The sequence below is a fragment of the Ornithorhynchus anatinus genome, chromosome 3 (genome assembly GCF_004115215.2).
Source record: "Ornithorhynchus anatinus isolate Pmale09 chromosome 3, mOrnAna1.pri.v4, whole genome shotgun sequence".
Classification (NCBI taxonomy): domain Eukaryota; kingdom Metazoa; phylum Chordata; class Mammalia; order Monotremata; family Ornithorhynchidae; genus Ornithorhynchus; species Ornithorhynchus anatinus.
Window position 1 is genome coordinate 9,875,921 of NC_041730.1, and position 17,877 is coordinate 9,893,797.

Genomic DNA, 17,877 nt, shown 5'->3' on the forward strand with positions numbered 1-17,877 from the left:
TTTTTTCCCCTAATATTTTGCAAGTGAAATGTAGGATTGTATTTTTTCCTTGGAGTTTGTGGACATCTTCTTTGGATTTTAGTGGGAATAATGAGTAGTAGTTTAAACTGGGCTGTCCTGTTTTCAGATGTCCTATTCTCTGTTGGGGTCTGATTCAGTACCAGGTGCTTTTTATGATATCTCTTAAGTGGTTACTATGTGCCAGGCACTGTACTAAACACTGTTGTAGATGCAAGATAATCAGGTTGGACCCAATTCATGTCCCAGTGGGGCTCACAGTCTTAATCCCCATTTTGCAGATGAGATAACTGAGGCACAGATAAGTTAAATGACTTGCCTAAGGTCACACAGAAATCCAGTGGTAGAACTGGAATTAGAACCCAGTTCCGTCTGACCCCAGGCCCTGAGCTTCCCTCCACCGCAGCTCAGTTGCCTCATCAGATTTCATGCCGATGTGGGAAGGGAACACAAAATCCTTGGAGGAATTTGGAGAGCCAGGATACCAGGGAAAGCCAAGAAGCAGTGTGGCTTAGGGGAAAGACCACAGTCTTGGAAGTCTGAAGATGTGGGTTCTAATCTTGACTCTGCTATTTGCTTGATGTGGGACCTTGAGCCAATCACTTCACTTCTCTGGGCCTCAGTTTCCTCATCTGTAAAATGGGGATTAAACAACTATTCTCCTTCCTACTTTGTCTATGAGCACTGTCTGGGGCCTGAACTGTGTCCAATCTACACATACTCTATCCCAGCATTTAATACAGAGTTTTGCATTTAGTAAGCTCTTACTGCATAACACAGTTATTATTGTTAGAAGAAACTCCCTAGAATCAGGCTGAATTGAGCTGATTTCTGCTGTGTGACATGACATCATGCTGTATGTTGGCACAGTGTATTTGACGTCATTTTATATCACAGTGTTTGGACTTCGGGAATACCACCCTATTAAAGAGCAAGAGGTCATTTTTAGTAATCTAGGATATGGGGAGAAAGAACCCTAATCCTGTTTCTCTAATGGTAACATGGAAGTTTACTGAACAAAATTCTTTCTTCACTTACTTGCCCTTCAAGGTCACATCCCGTCCTTAGATGCTAATGCATAACTCCCCAGGCATAGCGTGTGAGTAACTGATGGCAAAATTTGGTTCCCTGTATGCTGCATTGTGTCAAGTGTGTTCTATTTTTGAGCCTAGCTTTTCACTCTCCTGGAAAGAAGACCATCAATATTTGTGTTTATTCTGTTTTGTAAGTGAAACAGCCTCAGAGGAATCACTTTCAGACACTTCACACTTAGATCTGGAGGAACCTAACTTGGAGAGGAGAAATTTTTTTTAAATATTCCTGGGGAAGAATTTCCAATTAAATCTGTCATTTTCATCCACATTGGTAACAATTTAAAGAGCTTTTGTCTTACTCTCAAATCCTTGGACTGTGAGCCCAAGAGTCAAACCCAATAAGGACTGAGAAAATGGCCAGGTCCTGCTGAATGCCCCTGACAGCTTACTGTGAGGAACATGTAGAGAAATTTGCACTTAACACCTTCCCAGTGGTCTTTTGTAAAAGAATTTCACTGTTCACTGAGCAATATAGAAATATTTTCATTTATAAAACAATGAATTTGGCAGGCCCAGATTATCTCTCTTGTAACACTACAATTTAGGAGAAAGGGATAAAATTGATCAGTGTTAAGTACCTAAGTCAATACTTTGTAAATAGCAATTTAAAACTAGCTGAGTATCCCTGCTGCTCGTAAAAGAAAGAAGGAAAAAAGTGCATAGAAGTCGAAGACAGGTACTCTATCATAACAGCTGCTGCACAAGTAGGGTGAAAGTGGTATGACTACTCCATTGTAATCCTCCTCAGTCTCTCAGCTGCCTTCAGCACTGTCGACCACGTCTTTCTCCTGGAAACATTATCCAAGATCTGCTTCACTGACACTGTCCTCTCCTGGTTCTCCTCCTTCATCTCTGCCCGCTCATTCTTAGTTTCCTTTGCTGGGTCCTCCTCTGCCTCCCACCCTTTAACTGGGAGGGATTCAGATTCAAGATTCAGTTCTGGGTCCCCTTTCTATTCTCCATCTTCACCTACTCCCTTGGAGAACTCATTTGTTGCCGTGGCATCCTTCAACTACCACCTCTATGCAGATATTTCCCAAATCTACATCTCCAGCCCTGATCTCTCTCCCTCTCTCTAGTTTCACATTTCTTCCTGCCTTTAAGATATCTCTTCTTGGCTGTCGTGCTGTCACCTCAAACTTAACATGTCCAAAATAGAAGTTATCTTCCCACCCAACCATGTCCTCCCTCTGAATTTCCCATCACTGTAGACAGCACCGCCACCTGTCTCACAAGCCCTTACCTATGGCATTATCCTTGACTCCTCTCTCTCATTCAACCCACATATTCAATCTATCACTAAATCCTGACACTAAGATATTCACCCTTTCCTCTCCATTCAAATTGCTACTAAATTAATGCAAGCATTTATCCTATCCCACCTTGATTACTGGATCAGCCTCCTTGCTGACCTCCCTGCCTCCTATCTCTTCCCTCTCCAATTTATACTTCACTCCGCTGCCCAGATCATTTTTCTACAGAAACATTCAGTCCATACCTCAAGAACCTCCAGTCATTGCCCATCCACCTCAGCATCAAACAGAAACTCCTTATTTTAGAGCACTCATTCACCTTGACCTCTCCTACGTCATCACACTCTTACTACAACCCAGCCCACACACTTTGCTCCTCTACTGGCAACTTTCTCACTGTACCTCGATCCCATCTATATTCATTCAATCGTATTTATTGAGTGCTTACTGTGTGCAGAGCACTGTACTAAGTGCTTATCTCGCCTACATCCTGCCTCTGGCCTGTAACATCCTTCCTCTTCAAATCTGACAGACAATTACTCTCCCCCTCTTCAGAGCTTTATTGAAGACACATCTCCTTCAAGAGACCTTCCCTGACTAAGCCCTTCTTTCCTCTTCTCTCACTCCCTTCTGCATCATCCTGACTTGCTCCCTATATTCACTCCCTCCCCAGCCTCACGGTACTGTTGTACCTAGCTGTAATTTATTTATATAAATGTCTGTCTCCCCCTCTAGGTTGTAAGCTCATTGTGGGCAGGGAACATGTCTGTTCATTGTTATATTATGCTCTCCCAAGCACTTAATACAGTGCTCTGCACACAGTAAGTGATCAATAAATATGATTAAATGAATGAATATTCTTTCTTCTCTCTCTCATTCTCCCCCACACCTCCTCCTTCCCCCTCCCTTCTGCCACTCCCTCTCCTTTTATCCCTGCCTTTCAGCAATCTGTTGAAGTTACAGGCAGGCAAGTGGGAGCAGTGAGGCAACTTCAATAAAAGGGAATCTGGGCCAAACAGAAACATCAGTCAAACTTGAAGTCAAACAATTTGTAAACAAATCATAGGTCATTAACTCTCTCCTGCCATGTTCTTTCAGACACCATGTTAAAGCCTAATTTACCACAAAAGAGTACGTTTAGGCTCTGGGAAAATAGGACTTACTGTATTTAGGCAGTTTCCTCTAAACCTGCTAATGTTCCTGTGTATTCTAAGGCGAGTCAGGTCCAGAGGGATCTTGGTGTGGGGAATGTATTTACATTGTGAGATTATGTGGCATGCCATCCCATACACTTTGAGGTGGGGTGAATTTGTCTCCCTGTTTGTCCCTGTTGCTCTGACCAGAGAGTGTTGGAAAGTTGAGAAGACAGCCCTGATACTGGTTGATCATACAGGGCTTCTTTCCTCTGGTTTTCTCAATTCTGTCTCAGCCTCCAACCATTTGGATAATCAGCCTTCTGCAGTAGAATTAACCCTTCCTAAGAATCCTGTTGATTGCTTTAATAACTGAAACATAATTTGTTCTGGATTTTCCCCCAAGCTAGTAGTGTATAAGAACATGAATATAAATGAATTGTACTTCCCTTTAGCTATAGCCAAACCTGATATCCCCTTGGTTTGGCTTTGGGGAGGAGGAAATGTCTAGCCAGGCCATTAGGGCAAACACCACTTCTAAAGAAAGGTCTATGGTGTTTTTAAAGACCCTCCAGGGTGAAAAGAATCTCCTTCAGGTGTTACAGTAAAGGTCAAGTAACATGCCTGCAAGATCCTGGGGACTGAATGCGGGTCCATCCTAGCTAGTTCTTCTTTCTCAAGGAAGCAGTAATGTTAACGAGCCCTTAAAGTGTACAGAGCACTATTTTAAGTACTTGGGAGAGTACAGTACAATAGTAGACATAATCCTTTCCCACTAGCTTATGATCTAGAGTGGGTTTGGGTGAGAAGATGAGGAATTGTTAAGTTTTGGACTTGTTAAGTGTGAGGAGTCAGCGGGACATCTAAGTAGAGATGTCCTGAAGGCAGAAGGAACTGCAAGACTGCAGAGTAGTAAATTATACTTTTACCAAGAATAATTTGTATGTAATTAGAACCAGTCAGCATTTTACATTCATTTGGGCTTTCTGAAAAAGTTGCCTTCCCTCACAACTTCTCATCGTCACAAGTCTTTATTAAGTGCTTTACAATAGGCAAGGCACTGTACTAAGCACTGAGTAGATTACCAGAAAAATTGATTTTCACAGTCCCTAGCCCTCAAGGATCTCACAGTGTAAACATTGAGAAGCAGCTTAAACTTCAACCATTTGAAAATACAGACAGTAAAAAATGTGCAGTTTATTTCTTTTCATAGGGGAAACAGTTCCCACTCCCCGCCACTCCCCTACCTCCTACCTGCTCCAGGCAGAACTAACCTTATAAAGTTCCACTGCAGGAACAATTATGTGGAAGCTATTTTTCCACCTTTTCACAAGTTAAAGATATCTCCTGTTAATTGAAATATACCAATTTTTTGGTACTTCTTTTGAGTTTTGACTATCTCTCCTCTTTGGGATGCAGTTTTATTGTCCTTATACATGTCGGCTGTGCCTAACCAAAGCCCAAAACAGAGTTAGACCCTGGAAATCTCAAGGCCGGAAGCCAGGAATGGAGTTGAATATCTTGGAAGTCAGAGTTGAAGGTGACCTCTCAGTCCCTTTCTCCAACAGCGGTGGAGTTAAGCGGGACTCTTGTACACTTTCAAGAAGCATTTAGTGCAGTGCTTGGCACACAGTAAGCACTCAATAAATACAACTGAATGAATGAATGACTAAGTGGTAGGTCTAGTGTTGTTCAATCATGTTTGAGGATGCAATGAGAGACCTGGTTCCAATCTTCCAGGAAACTCTTCCAACTCAACAGGCTAAAGCATCACCGCCAGTTTTTGAAGCAGTATGCTGGAATTTAGTACTGTGCTTTTGAGGCATAAACACAAGAAGATGGGCAAGTGCTGATGTGTTACTTCAAAGAGTCATCAGAGCATATGAACTGACAAAGTGAGAGTAGGACGAAGGAAAAAGGAAAACTGAGTTTATATACCAGTCTACAATTAGAAAGTCTAACTCAACCAAATATTCTCACCTGTGTACTTATTATTTCCCAGTGTTTATGACAGTGTTAATATTGAACACATTAAATGCTTAATAAATTCTATTGTTATTGTTGCTAGAGGTTTTCATCAGCAACATAGAGCTTAATGCTACCATCAAATTCGGCTTTAAAGCAAGTTCACTATCTACTGATACATAGTTTGACAAGGAAATAGAAAACATAAAAAGAATACTGTGGTTTAGGAGAGATTGACAGAGTTTCACAACAATAGGATATCAAGTTCACATCAAATCGAAGATCCATAAAGCTTTAGTGTATCCAACCTTTCTGGCTTCGAGCCTCGGACTCACTACAGAAGATACATCCAGTTTCTCTAGAACTATCACCAGCACTATTAATCTATACTCAGCCTTCCAATGGGGAATAGATATGGGTCTTTTAAGCATCATTCAGGTTCAAAGATAAGATTTTACTGTCAGCATCATCTTCAGAAATGAATGACGGTATAAATTCTAGCAAAGAACCAGTGCGTGTAAGAAAAAGGTTTTTTTATGGTGTTTGTTAAGCGCTAACTGTGTGCCAGGCACTGTACTTAAAATCTGGGGGAGATACAAGCCCCACAAGGGGCTCACAGTTTTAATCCTCATTGTACAGATGAGGGAATGGAGGCACAGAAGTGAAATTAAATGTTTCCTGAGCCAAGTAGGGGATCCCAATAGGTGTTTATACATAATAATTGGCTTTTTTTTGTGTTGAAGCTCATTTATAAAACCTAATCAGAGCATGGAGAAGCCAAAGCCCTCAACTGGTACCTGAATAAATCAGTAGCATTTATTCATCCCCCTACTGAGAGTGAAGCACTACACTATAAGCCCTTGGGAGGGTGAGCTTTCTCTGCCAACATGGAGTTTATACTCTTTTGGGGCTGTAAGGAGAGTTGTGATAGCCTGGAAGAAGTTATTTAGAATTCTGGTTATATTATGATTCTTAATTTCAGGGAATTCATTTTTTTTTCTCAGTAAAGATGTTAGTTGGATTTTTATTTGGGCTAGCATGTATTATTGACCAATCTCCACATCATGTCTTTTCATTTGCATGCATAAGCATCCCAGTTGTTTGAGTCTTGTTCGATTTGCCGGGAAACAAGTTTCAGAAATTTTTTTCCGAAGATGGGATATTTCATTTGCAAGGGTTTGGGGATTAGGAGGAACATAAAGTTGTAAAGGTTTCTTTGTATCTTCTCAGAATGTAAGGTCCTTGTGGGCATGTGTTTGTGTATCTGTTGTCTTGTCTTCTCCCAAATACAGTCCCCAGGAGAGGCTCAATAAGTACCACTGGAGAAGCAGTGTGGCTCAGGGGAAAGAGCCCGGGTTTGGGAGTCAGATCATGGGTTCTAATTCCGTCTCCGCCACTTGTCAGCTGTGTGACTTTGGGCAAGTCACTGCACTTCTCTGTGCCTCAATTCTCTCATCTGTAAAATGGGGATTAAGACTGTGAGCCCCACGTGGGACAAACTGATTACCTTGTATCCCCCCGCCCCCCAAAGCTTAGAGCAGTGCTAAGCATATAGTAAGCACTTAACAAATACCATCATCAATATTACCATTATTTTCTACCCTATGGACTATCAGCGACCTCATTAGGAAATTCCAGTGAGGTTGGGTTGCTGAGCCTGGAAAGATGGGGGTACATCTTCACCTGCATTTTTTGTTGTTTGTTGATGTTGGTGGAGAAGAGGGAGAACAGACTTAGAGAAAAATACAACCATGCTAATGAGAGGCCACCTGGGCTCTGTCTTTTGTGATGTTCACAGCCTCAGTCATTTCACACTGTGGCTGTTTATTATCGTAATCATTCCTTAAGAGAGCTCAGGAGAGGGAGGAATAAAGATGATCTCCCTTATGTTTTATTTTATCAGAAGGAGCTGGGTCCCTTTTTCATAATGAAAATTCACATAATTATGTGCGTGTTGCAGCATTCAGGCAGAGCATTTTATTCCATTGCCTTTCTTTTGCTAAATGTTTTTTTCTCAATAGCTATGTTGTGGTGTAATCCATCAAAGCTGTTATAAGTCACATTGGAGAGTCTCACGCTACAACTGGTGTGTTTTAGGAACAGCATCGCTTCCTTGGAAATCTTAAAGGAGATTGTTTTCATTTAAAAGTCTAGCAAGGAAAATTCCCCATTTGATTGGGGTGGAGGGTTGAGTGGGAGGATCTAGAGGTTCCTTTTTTGCGGGGGTGTTGTCTCTATTTCATTTGCCATTTCAGACCCTTAAGTGGAGAAGGATTATAATAATAATAATGATGGCATTTGTTAAGCGCTTACTATGTGCCAAGCACTGTTCTAAGCACTGGGGGAGATATAAGGTAATCAGGTTGTCCCATGTGGGACTCAAAGTCTTAATCCCCATTTTACAGATGAGGTAACTGATGCACAGAGAAGTTAAGTGACTTGCCCAAAATCACAAAGATGACAAGTGACTGAGCCAGGATTAGAATAATAATAATAATTATAATAATGACGATGGTATTTGTTAAGTACTATGTGCCAAGCACTGCTCTAAGCACTGAATTAGAACCATGACCCCTGACTCCCAAGCCCGGGCTCTTTCCACTGAGACAGATTATGTATACATTTTATCAGGAGAATGGTCCAAAAGTGAATTGACTCCACGAGCCCTCTATTCTTCAAAAGATCCAAGGTTGAAAATAAGAATGAACCGTTCGCATCTGTTGTCAGCAAGTCTGGATTTGATTTGGGGTCATTTTTACCGCTCTTTTATCATGGTGCTAGAAATTCAACTGATGTGCTCTTCGCACTCTTATATCCCCTTGTCCCCATTCACTTGTAACCACCTTGAGGGCAGGGGCCCTGGTTTTTGAATGCCTAGCTTGCAAATACCTAGCTCAGTTCTCTTTGTAGACTGCATCCTGAAGAAACTGTATATTTTCAACCCAGTTTTCCCTTTTCCCAAGATGGTAGGTTTTGGTGCCACATTGCTCAGATTTTTTTTTTAAAAGTAATGTTTTATTTTCTGCCTTTTTTAGTATTGTTTTGTTTTCTATATCACCAGTGGTGCCAGTACCATTTCTGGACAGCGGTATCAAACTAATGTAGGCATGCGCGCACGCACACACACACACACACACACACACACACACACACACACATATCCATGGGTTCTCACAAAAAATGCTGTCACCCACAAAAATCAGTTTCCAGAATAATGTCACTGAATTTGGGGGAGAAGAGGGGAAATGGGAGGGGGAAGAACTCCTTGCCCAGCAGCAAACCACCAGTGCAGCAAGTTTCACTCTGCTCATGATTATGATTGATGAAAAATAACTTCTTTTTGCAGTATTGATTGCAAAGCTGAAGTTATCACTTGAGAGATCTAATACTGCTCACCAGCTTGCCATAGACCTGGTCATTTGGATTTATAATCAAATAATGGTAGTTTAAAAATCCATATTATTTGGATAATGCTTTAAATATGTGACCTGCTTTGTGCTCATTTCTCTATACTAAACGCAGAGATAAGTATTTTGAAGATTACCTTTTTCTCAAACTCTAGAAAGACTGATGCATCTTCACTACCAAGTAAAGTCAAAAGGAGTGGTTTAATCAATCATATTTATTAGATACCTACTGTGTGCAGAGCACTGTAGTAAGTGCTTGGGAGAGTACAGTATGACAGTACAACAGAGTTCTCCCACTCCCTTTTGCATCACCCTGACTTAGTCCCTTTATTCATCTCCCACTCCCAGCCCCATATCTTTATTTATGTCTGTCTCTCCCTCTAGACTGTAAGCTCCTCCTAAGTAGGGATTGTATCTGTTTATTGTTATAGTGCACTCTTCCAAGTGCTCAGTTCAGTGCTTTGCACACAGTAAAAATAAGATTGAATGAATGAATGAAAGTTGGAAAACACGTTTCCTGCCCACGAGAGTCTAAGAGTAGGATTCTCATCCTGAAGATTATTCTTTGAATCTAGAACCTAGAACTTAATTTGCAATTTAGCTTGTAAGTGCTGCAGGAGATAGGGATCATGCCCAATCTCCATCTGTGTAGTCTATCCTAGCACTTTGTTCAGTACTCTGCACACAGTTAGCACTTAATAAATACTCTTTCTCTACTATTATTCTCCTAGATTGTAAACTCCTTGTAGGCAGGAATTGGGTCTACCAACCCTATTGCCTTGTCCTTGCCCCAGCGCTTAATGCAGTGATTTGCCCACAGCAAGCACTCATTAAATATTATAGATTGATGGATAGAGAAGCAGCGTGGCTTAGTAGAAAGAACATGGCCTTGGGAATCAGAGGCTGGGGGTTCTGATCCCGCCTCTGCTACTTGTCAGCTGTGTAACTTTGGCAAGTCACTTAACTTCTCTGTGCCTCAGTTATCTCATCTGTAAAATGGGGATGAATTCTGTGAGCCCCACATGGGACAACCTGAATACCTTGTATCTACCTCAGTGCTTGGAACAGTGCATTGTACATAGTAAGTGTTTACCAAATGGCATCATTATTATTATTAATTGCATCTACTAGTGTGGGAGGGTAAAATAAATTCAGGGATTGAATGGGGCATATGATTTTGCAAACACATGAGCAGCACTGCCAACTTCTAGTCTGTGGTCCTTTTACAGTGTGGCTCAATGGAAAGAGCCCAGGCTTGGGAGTCAGAGGTCATGGGTTTTAATCTCGGTACCGCTGCTTGTCAGCTGTGTGACCTTGGGCAAGTCACTTAACTTCTCTGTGCTTCAGTTACCTCATCTGTAAAATGGGGGTGAAGATTGTGAGTCCTTCGTGGGACAACCTGATTACCTTGTATCTCCCCCAGCACTTAGAACAGTTCTTGGCACATAGTAAGCGCTTAAATAGTAACATTATTATTATTATTTTTATTATTATTATCTGCACAAACCTGATCCTACACCCCCTTCAAACTATGGGAGAAACACCCCCTTCAAACTATGAGAGAAAACAATCTCGACATGTAGGAAGGGAATAAGTATTAGTTGAAATGACTATATTTTCCAGACAAGTTTATTTGTCTTCGAGTCCTGGTGACAAAAAAAACACCCATCATTTGAATTTGTCACTTATTTCAGCAGTGTGAATATTTTATTGTATTTATACTTCTAAGCATTGTAGAGTTAAGATATAGATTGATATACTGCAATTGGAATTTCTAGTTTTAAGAATATTCTTCTAATGGTCTTGTTATTTCTTTGCAGGAGTCAGAGAATAATAAGTTATGTTCCCTCTATTCCTTCCGAAATACCTCTACCTCACCACATAAGCCCGATGAAGGGAGTCGAGACCGCAGTGAGCTGATGACCATTGGAACTCCAGAGCGCCGTAAAGGGAGCCTGGCGGATGTGGTGGACACTCTGAAGCAGAAGAAGTTAGAGGAGATGACGAGGACTGAGCAGGAGGGTATGTATGGACCAACACTGTTAAGTTTGAGGTGGTTTTTTTTCCTAAAAATTCCACGCCTTACAAAAAAAACCAACAAAAAATGTGTTGAGCTTTGAGAGCCATTGGAGCGCATAACTGGTGATAGCTGGGCAAAAAGTTATTCAGGGGTTACCATGGGAATCACAGATTGAAATCCATTAAGCAGATACCTCTGTTTTTCTAAAACTTTCTGCATTTTGTAAAGCACGTCTGATATCAAAGCAGGGCTTGGGTTGAGCTTCAGGTTTTTGAAATGTTATTTTTAAAATTTACCTTCCTGCAATGATATTTTAGGGTTTATTTTCCCTTAAGCTATCTAGGGAACAATTTGTTTTGTTTTAAGAAGATTATTTTTTTACATGTGGAGGATGCTACTAATCCTTGGAAATTCTCACTCTATTGCAGTTAAGGTATGATTCCATGGCTGTTTAAAATATTGCTAGATTTAGCCCTGGACAGAAGTAACCTTATTTTGAATTTTTATACAGAGACCAATTGCTTTCTAAATATATATTTAGAAGTTCCAGGTCTCCATTCAGAGGAATATAGTTCTGAAATACAGGTTTGCAGAAAGATTCTGACCTCCTTCTATGCATTGGAATTTAAAAAAGATGCTTTTAATCTAGTGAAAGTAAAATGCGTATGTCCTCTTAAGAATAATGAAATGGTCTAAAATTTCAGTGCAATGTTATATAAAGCCTAAAATCTCTTCATAAATACTATCTTCTGTATCTCTAAGGGCTTTCTCACATTTTTCCCTACAAGTCACAGAGACTTTTCACTTCTCCTTGTTAGTGAAACTGTAGTTGATTTGCTCTGAGAGCCACTTGCATAACTGAGCCATCACTCTTTGCGGAACTTAAGGGTCATTACCACTATATTGCCAGGAGAGAAAGAAGAGTGTTACCTCATTACAATACAGAATTTTTCAACTTTAATTGTTTTTTGTAGAACAAATATTTCCTTATGGTAATAGTAGTAGTATTAGCATTTATTGACCACATGGTTGAGGCATTGTGATGTTCTAAGAGTTTGGGAATTATAGAATAAAGAAATTACAGGTTCTTTGCCCACAAGGAGCTTAACCTAAGTGTAAGCTCTCTAATGGAGTGAGCTGGTCAGGGGACAAAAATGTAAAATAATTATTCAGTCAGTAGTATTTATTGAGTGCTTACTATGTGCAGAGCACTGTACTAAGCACTTGGAATGTACAATTCGGCAACAGATAGAGGCAATTCCTGCCCATTGATGGGCTTACAGTCCAATTGGGGAGACAGACAAAAACAATAGCAATAAATAGAATCAAGGGGATGTACATCTCATTAACAAAATAAATAGGGTAATAAAAATATATACAAATGAACAGATGAGCACAGTGCTGAGGGGAGTGGAAGGGAGAGGTGGAGGAGCAGAGGGAAAGGGGGTGAAAAGGGAGCTTAGCTGAGGGGAGGTGAAGGGGGTGGCAGAGAGGGAGCAGAAGGAAAAGAGGAAGCTCAGTCTGGGAAGGCCTCTTGGAGGAGGTGGGCTCTCAGTAGGGCTTTGAACAGGGGGACTAGTTGAGTTGTCAAATAAACAATTCAGTATGCATTTTATGTATATTTATTATTATTATCATACTTAGTAATCACTTACTATTTGGCAAGCACAGTACTAAATACTGGGGTAGATACAAGATAATCAGGTTGGACACCGTCCCTGTCCCACATGGAACTCACACTCTTAATCCCCATTTTACAGATGAGGTAACTGAGCCACAGAGAAGTGAAGTGACTATCTCAAGGTCACATGGCAAACAAGTGGCAGGGCAGGGATTAGAGCCCAGGTCCTTCTGATTCCCAGGCCCATATCTAGTGTTTCTTAAATGAAAAAAAGGAATAATGAATAAAATTCATAATGTAGGACATACAGTTTGACTGTTTGAAAGGCTGTGTCACTAAACTCACAACCTAATTTTTAATAATAAAGGTTATCTGAGAAGCAGCATGGCCTAGCAGAAAGAGTGTGGGTCTAGGAGTCAGAGGACTTAACAATAATAATAATTGTGGTATTTGTAAGTACTTATATGTGCCAGGCACTCTTCTAAGTGCTGGAGTGTATACAAGCAAATCAGGTTGGATACAGTCCCTGTCCCACACGAGGCCCGCAGTCTTAATCCCCATTTCACAGTTGAGGTAACAGAGACAGAGAAGTAAGATGACTTGCCCAAAGTCACACAGCAGAGAAGAGGCAGAGCAGGGATTAGAACCCAGGTCCTTCTGACTCCCAGGGCCATGCTCTCTCCACGCAGCTTCTATAATGGGTTCTCATTCAGGCTCAAGCCAATTGCTCTCTGTATGGGCAAGTCACTTAAGTTCTCTGTGTTTCAGTTTTTTCAATTGCAAAATGGGGCTTAAATACTTGTTCTCCCTCCCACTTAGATGGTGAGCCCTATGTGGGGCTGATTAACCTAATTAACTTGTTTCTACCCCAACACTTAGAACAGTGCTTAACACATAGTAGGTGATTAACAAGTACAAAAATAATAATAATAATATCTGCTAAATTCCTGCTGTGTGCTAAGGACTGTACTGTATGCTGGGATAGATTCAAGATAGGTCAGACACTAATTTTAAAAATTTTCTTAAGGAACCTTACTTATCACTCCCACTCCCTTCTGCATTGCCCTTGCACTTGGATTTTCACCCTTTATTCACCCTTTCCCCAGTCTCACAGTACTTATGTATGTATCCATAATTTAATTTATTTATATTAATGCCTGCCTCCCCCTCTAGGTTGTAAATCATTGTGGGTAGGGAACATGTCTTCCACCTCTGTTATATTGTTTTCTCCCAAATGCTTAGGGTAGTGCTCTGTACACAGTAAGCACTCAGTAAATATGCTTGAAAGATTGTAAGATATCAGAAGAGGGGATTTTTCCATCTGACCAAATGGGTTCAGCTCTGTGCTAATAGGGTAGAGCTGCTGTTTTTCCACTCAGGGATGGCTTAGTTTTCCATTCCTCCAAAGAGTTGCACTATCTGGTGGAATAGAGCACATAGGATGACCCAGATTAGCAGTGATATGAGAATTTGAGGGGCCACACTTTGGAAACACTCCCGGTGGGAATAAATCCAAGATTTCTGTCTTCATTTGGCTTATAGTCAATTCTATTACAGCCCTAGCCTCTTTGAAGCTATCCCTACTCTGGAAAATTCCAATTCTGTTTGTGGTGGGGGAGAAAGGCCAATCCACCTAAACAAGTACCCAGCTGTTGATCTAGGTGGATGGAGTAGGCACTAGGGCTCTGCTACAAGACCCAGGTTAAAATGATTCTAATCTAAACCACTTTGAATATTATGCCATGATTTAAATGACACAGTTTAGTTATCCTTGTGTCACCCACGCCATTCTGAACATAGCTGGGCCTAAGCAGAAGCAGCAGTTGTCAGAAAATGAATACGTTTTTAAATACTTTTTTATGTCTAAATACATATATTTAATCAGAGAGTCCTTTGGCTTCTGAAAATAAGTTGTCTAATGAGAATTTCATTTGAGCAGCTGCGACTGAGGAGGTCAACAGGCATTGCCTAGGAGAATATGGCCCAGCTGGTTAAATCTGGTTGTTGTAGTGATTTAAATGGCCAAGTGCTGCTTCTAATCCAGGACCGTCTGTTTGTAAAGGGAAGACTGAGTGCTTCAGCATAATGTACAGCTGTTTTAATCTCTCTTTAATAATAGTGCTTCAGCCAGTATCATGTCTTATATATCATACCACAAAAATAAGACCATGGTTGGGGTAACCTGCACTTTGGGTCAATTTCTAGAGTTGTTTGGATTTGGTGAAAAATGAAAAAAAAAATCTCAACTCAGTGGAAAAAACTGAAACCTTAACTTTCATTGTTTCCCTTTTATTCTTAAATTATACCTTAAAATGATCATGGTCTTTTCCAAACAATTCCCAGTCGAGAGACCAGAGGGATATTAGAAACAAGGGATTTAATACTGGTAATTTATGGAAAAGTAAGATAGGCATATAATAACTCATCGTTCATGACAGGCCAGAAATTCAAGTGTTTGTTCTATAATGGGCGTAAGACTACTTGGTAATATAACTTGCATTTCATTTCAGTAATGTTGAGAGAAAGGTCTAGAGCTTCAGGGCAGGATACTAAATCCTGTCCATTTTTCCTCTATAACATTTCCTGGATCCATCCTTTCTTCATCCGAACGACGACATTCTGGGTTGAGATTCTGTCATATTCATTCATTCATTCATTCAGTCATTGATTCAATAGTATTTATTGAGTGCTTACTATGTGCAGAGCACTGTACTAAGCGCTTGGAACGTACAAATCGGCAACAGATAGAGACAGTCCCTGCCCTTTGACGGGCTTACAGTCTAAACTGGGGGGACAGGCAGACAAGAACAATGGCAATAAATAGAGTCAAGGGGAAGAACATCTCATAAAAACAGTGGCAAATAAATAGAATCAGGGTGATGTACATCTCATTAAACAAAATAAACAAAACGAATAGGGTGATGAAGATATATACAGTTGAGCGGACGAGTATTCATTCATTCATTCAATAGTATTTATTGAGCGCTTACTATGTGCAGAGCACTGTACTAAGCGCTTGGAATGAACAAGTCGGCAACAGATAGAGACAGTCCCTGCCGTTTGACGGGCTTACGGTCTAATCGGGGAGACGGACAGACGAGAACAATGGCAATAAATAGAGTCGAGGGGAAGAACGTCTCGTAAAAACAATGGCGACTAAATAGAATCAAGGCGATGTACATTTCATTAACAAAATAAATAGGGTAATGGAAATATATACAGTTGAGCGGACAAGTACAGTGCTGAGGGGATGGGAAGGGAGAGGGGGAGGAGCAGAGGGAAAGGGGGAAAAGAGGGTTTAGCTGCGGAGAGGTGAAGGGAGGGTGGTAGAGGGGGTAGAGGGAGTAGAGGGAGAAGAGGAGCTCAATCTGGGAAGGCCTCTTGGAGGAGGTGAGTTTTAAGTAGGGTTTTGAAGAGGGGAAGAGAATCAGTTTGGCGGAGGTGAGGAGGGAGGGCGTTCCAGGACCGCGGGAGGACGTGGCCCGGGGGTCGACGGCGGGATAGGCGAGACTGAGGAGCGGTGAGGAGGTGGGCGGCGGAGGAGCGGAGCGTGCGGGGTGGGCGGTAGAAAGAGAGAAGGGAGGAGAGGTAGGAAGGGGCAAGGTGATGTAGAGCCTCGAAGCCTAGAGTGAGGAGTTTTTGTTTGGAGCGGAGGTCGATAGGCAACCACTGGAGTTGTTTAAGAAGGGGAGTGACACGCCCAGATCGTTTCTGCGGGAAGATGAGCCGGGCAGCGGAGTGAAGAATAGACCGGAGCGGGGCGAGAGAGGAGGAAGGGAGGTCAGAGAGAAGGCTGACACTAGTCTAGCCGGGATATAACGAGAGCCTGTAGCAGTAAGGTAGCCGTTTGGGTGGAGAGGAAAGGGCGGATCTTGGCGATATTGTAAAGGTGAAACCGGCAGGTCTCGGTAACGGATAGGATGTGTGGGGTGAACGAGAGAGACGAGTCAAGGATGACACCGAGATCGCGGGCCCGAGAGACGGGAGGGACAGTCGTGCCATCCACGGTGATAGAGAAGTCTGGGAGCGGACCGGGCTTGGGAGGGAAGATGAGGAGCTCAGTCTTGCTCATGTTGAGTTTTAGGTGGCGGGCCGACATCCAGGTGGAGATGTCCCGGAGGCAGGAGGAGATGCGAGCCTGAAGGGAGGGCGAGAAGACAGGGGCGGAGATGTAGATCTGCGTGTCATCTGCGTAGAGATGGTAGTCAAAGCCGTGAGATCGAATGAGTTCACCGAGGGAGTGAGTGTAAATAGAGAACAGAAGAGGGCCAAGAACTGACCCTTGAGGAACTCCAACAGTTAAAGGATGGGAGGGGGAGGAGGCGCCAGCGGAGTACAGTGCTGAGGGGGTGGGACGGGAGAGGGGGAGGAGAGGGAAAGGGTGGCTATCATCTCAGTCTCCTCACTGACTCCAGCTTCTCAATCCATTGGTAGTATTTATTGAACACTGTTTGCAGAGCACTGTACTGAGCAATTAGTGGAAAGAACACGGGCTTGGGAGTCAGATGTTGTGGGTTATAATCCTTGTTTCGCTACTTGTCAGCTGCGTGACTGTGGGCAAGTCACTAACATCTCGGTGCCTCTGTTACCTCGTCTGTAAAATGGGGATTAAGACTCTGAGCCCCACGTGGGACAGCCCGGTAACCTTGTATCTACTCCAGCGCTTAGAACAGTGCTTGGCACATAGTAAGTGCTTGATAAATGCCATCATTATTATTATAATAATATTATTATAGGACAGTAAAGTAGGTAGACACGATCCTTGCCCACATGGAACTTACAGTCTATATGGGAGACAGACATTAAATTACAGATATGTGTGTATATCATTTTTCTAAAATATCATTCTGCACACATCTCTTCTCTCCTCAAAACTTTCAGGGATGACCTATTCTCCACATCAAACAGAAACCCTGACAATTTGCTTTAAGGCATTTTGTCATCTCCTTCTCTCTTACATAACCCACTGTCTTTGCCTATTGTACCCCAACTTGGACACACCTTTTCTCCCAAGCATATCCTACCGTGTCTTGTTACCGACTCTCTTCTGTCTGGAACTCTCTACCCCTTCAAATCTGCCAAATCTCAGCTCTTCCCATCTTCAAGCCCCTTCTGACTCTCACCTCCTCCAGGAAGCTTTTCCCAATTAATTTTTTTGTCTTCAAGCTTCATCCTTCCAACTATCACCTCAGCCCTTCTGCATTCACAACTGTACTTGTATTTCTATACATTTTAATTTACATACTCTTCTGTGTTAAAACATCTGCCTGTTGTTGGCTAGGGATTATCTATTTGTTGCTGAATTGTATTTTCCAAGTGCATAGTACAGTGCTCCACACATAGAAAGTGCCCAATAAATACGATAG

At 41.8% G+C, this 17,877-nt stretch overlaps 1 protein-coding gene across 1 annotated transcript in view; it reads left to right on the forward strand.

Moving 5' to 3' along the window:
• SOX6 (SRY-box transcription factor 6) overlaps nt 1–17,877 on the forward strand; it is a 386,921-nt gene that overhangs the window by 67,217 nt on the left and 301,827 nt on the right. The window contains 1 exon segment of the mRNA XM_039911374.1: nt 10,691–10,892. Within this exon segment, the coding sequence (XP_039767308.1) occupies nt 10,691–10,892 (202 nt within the window).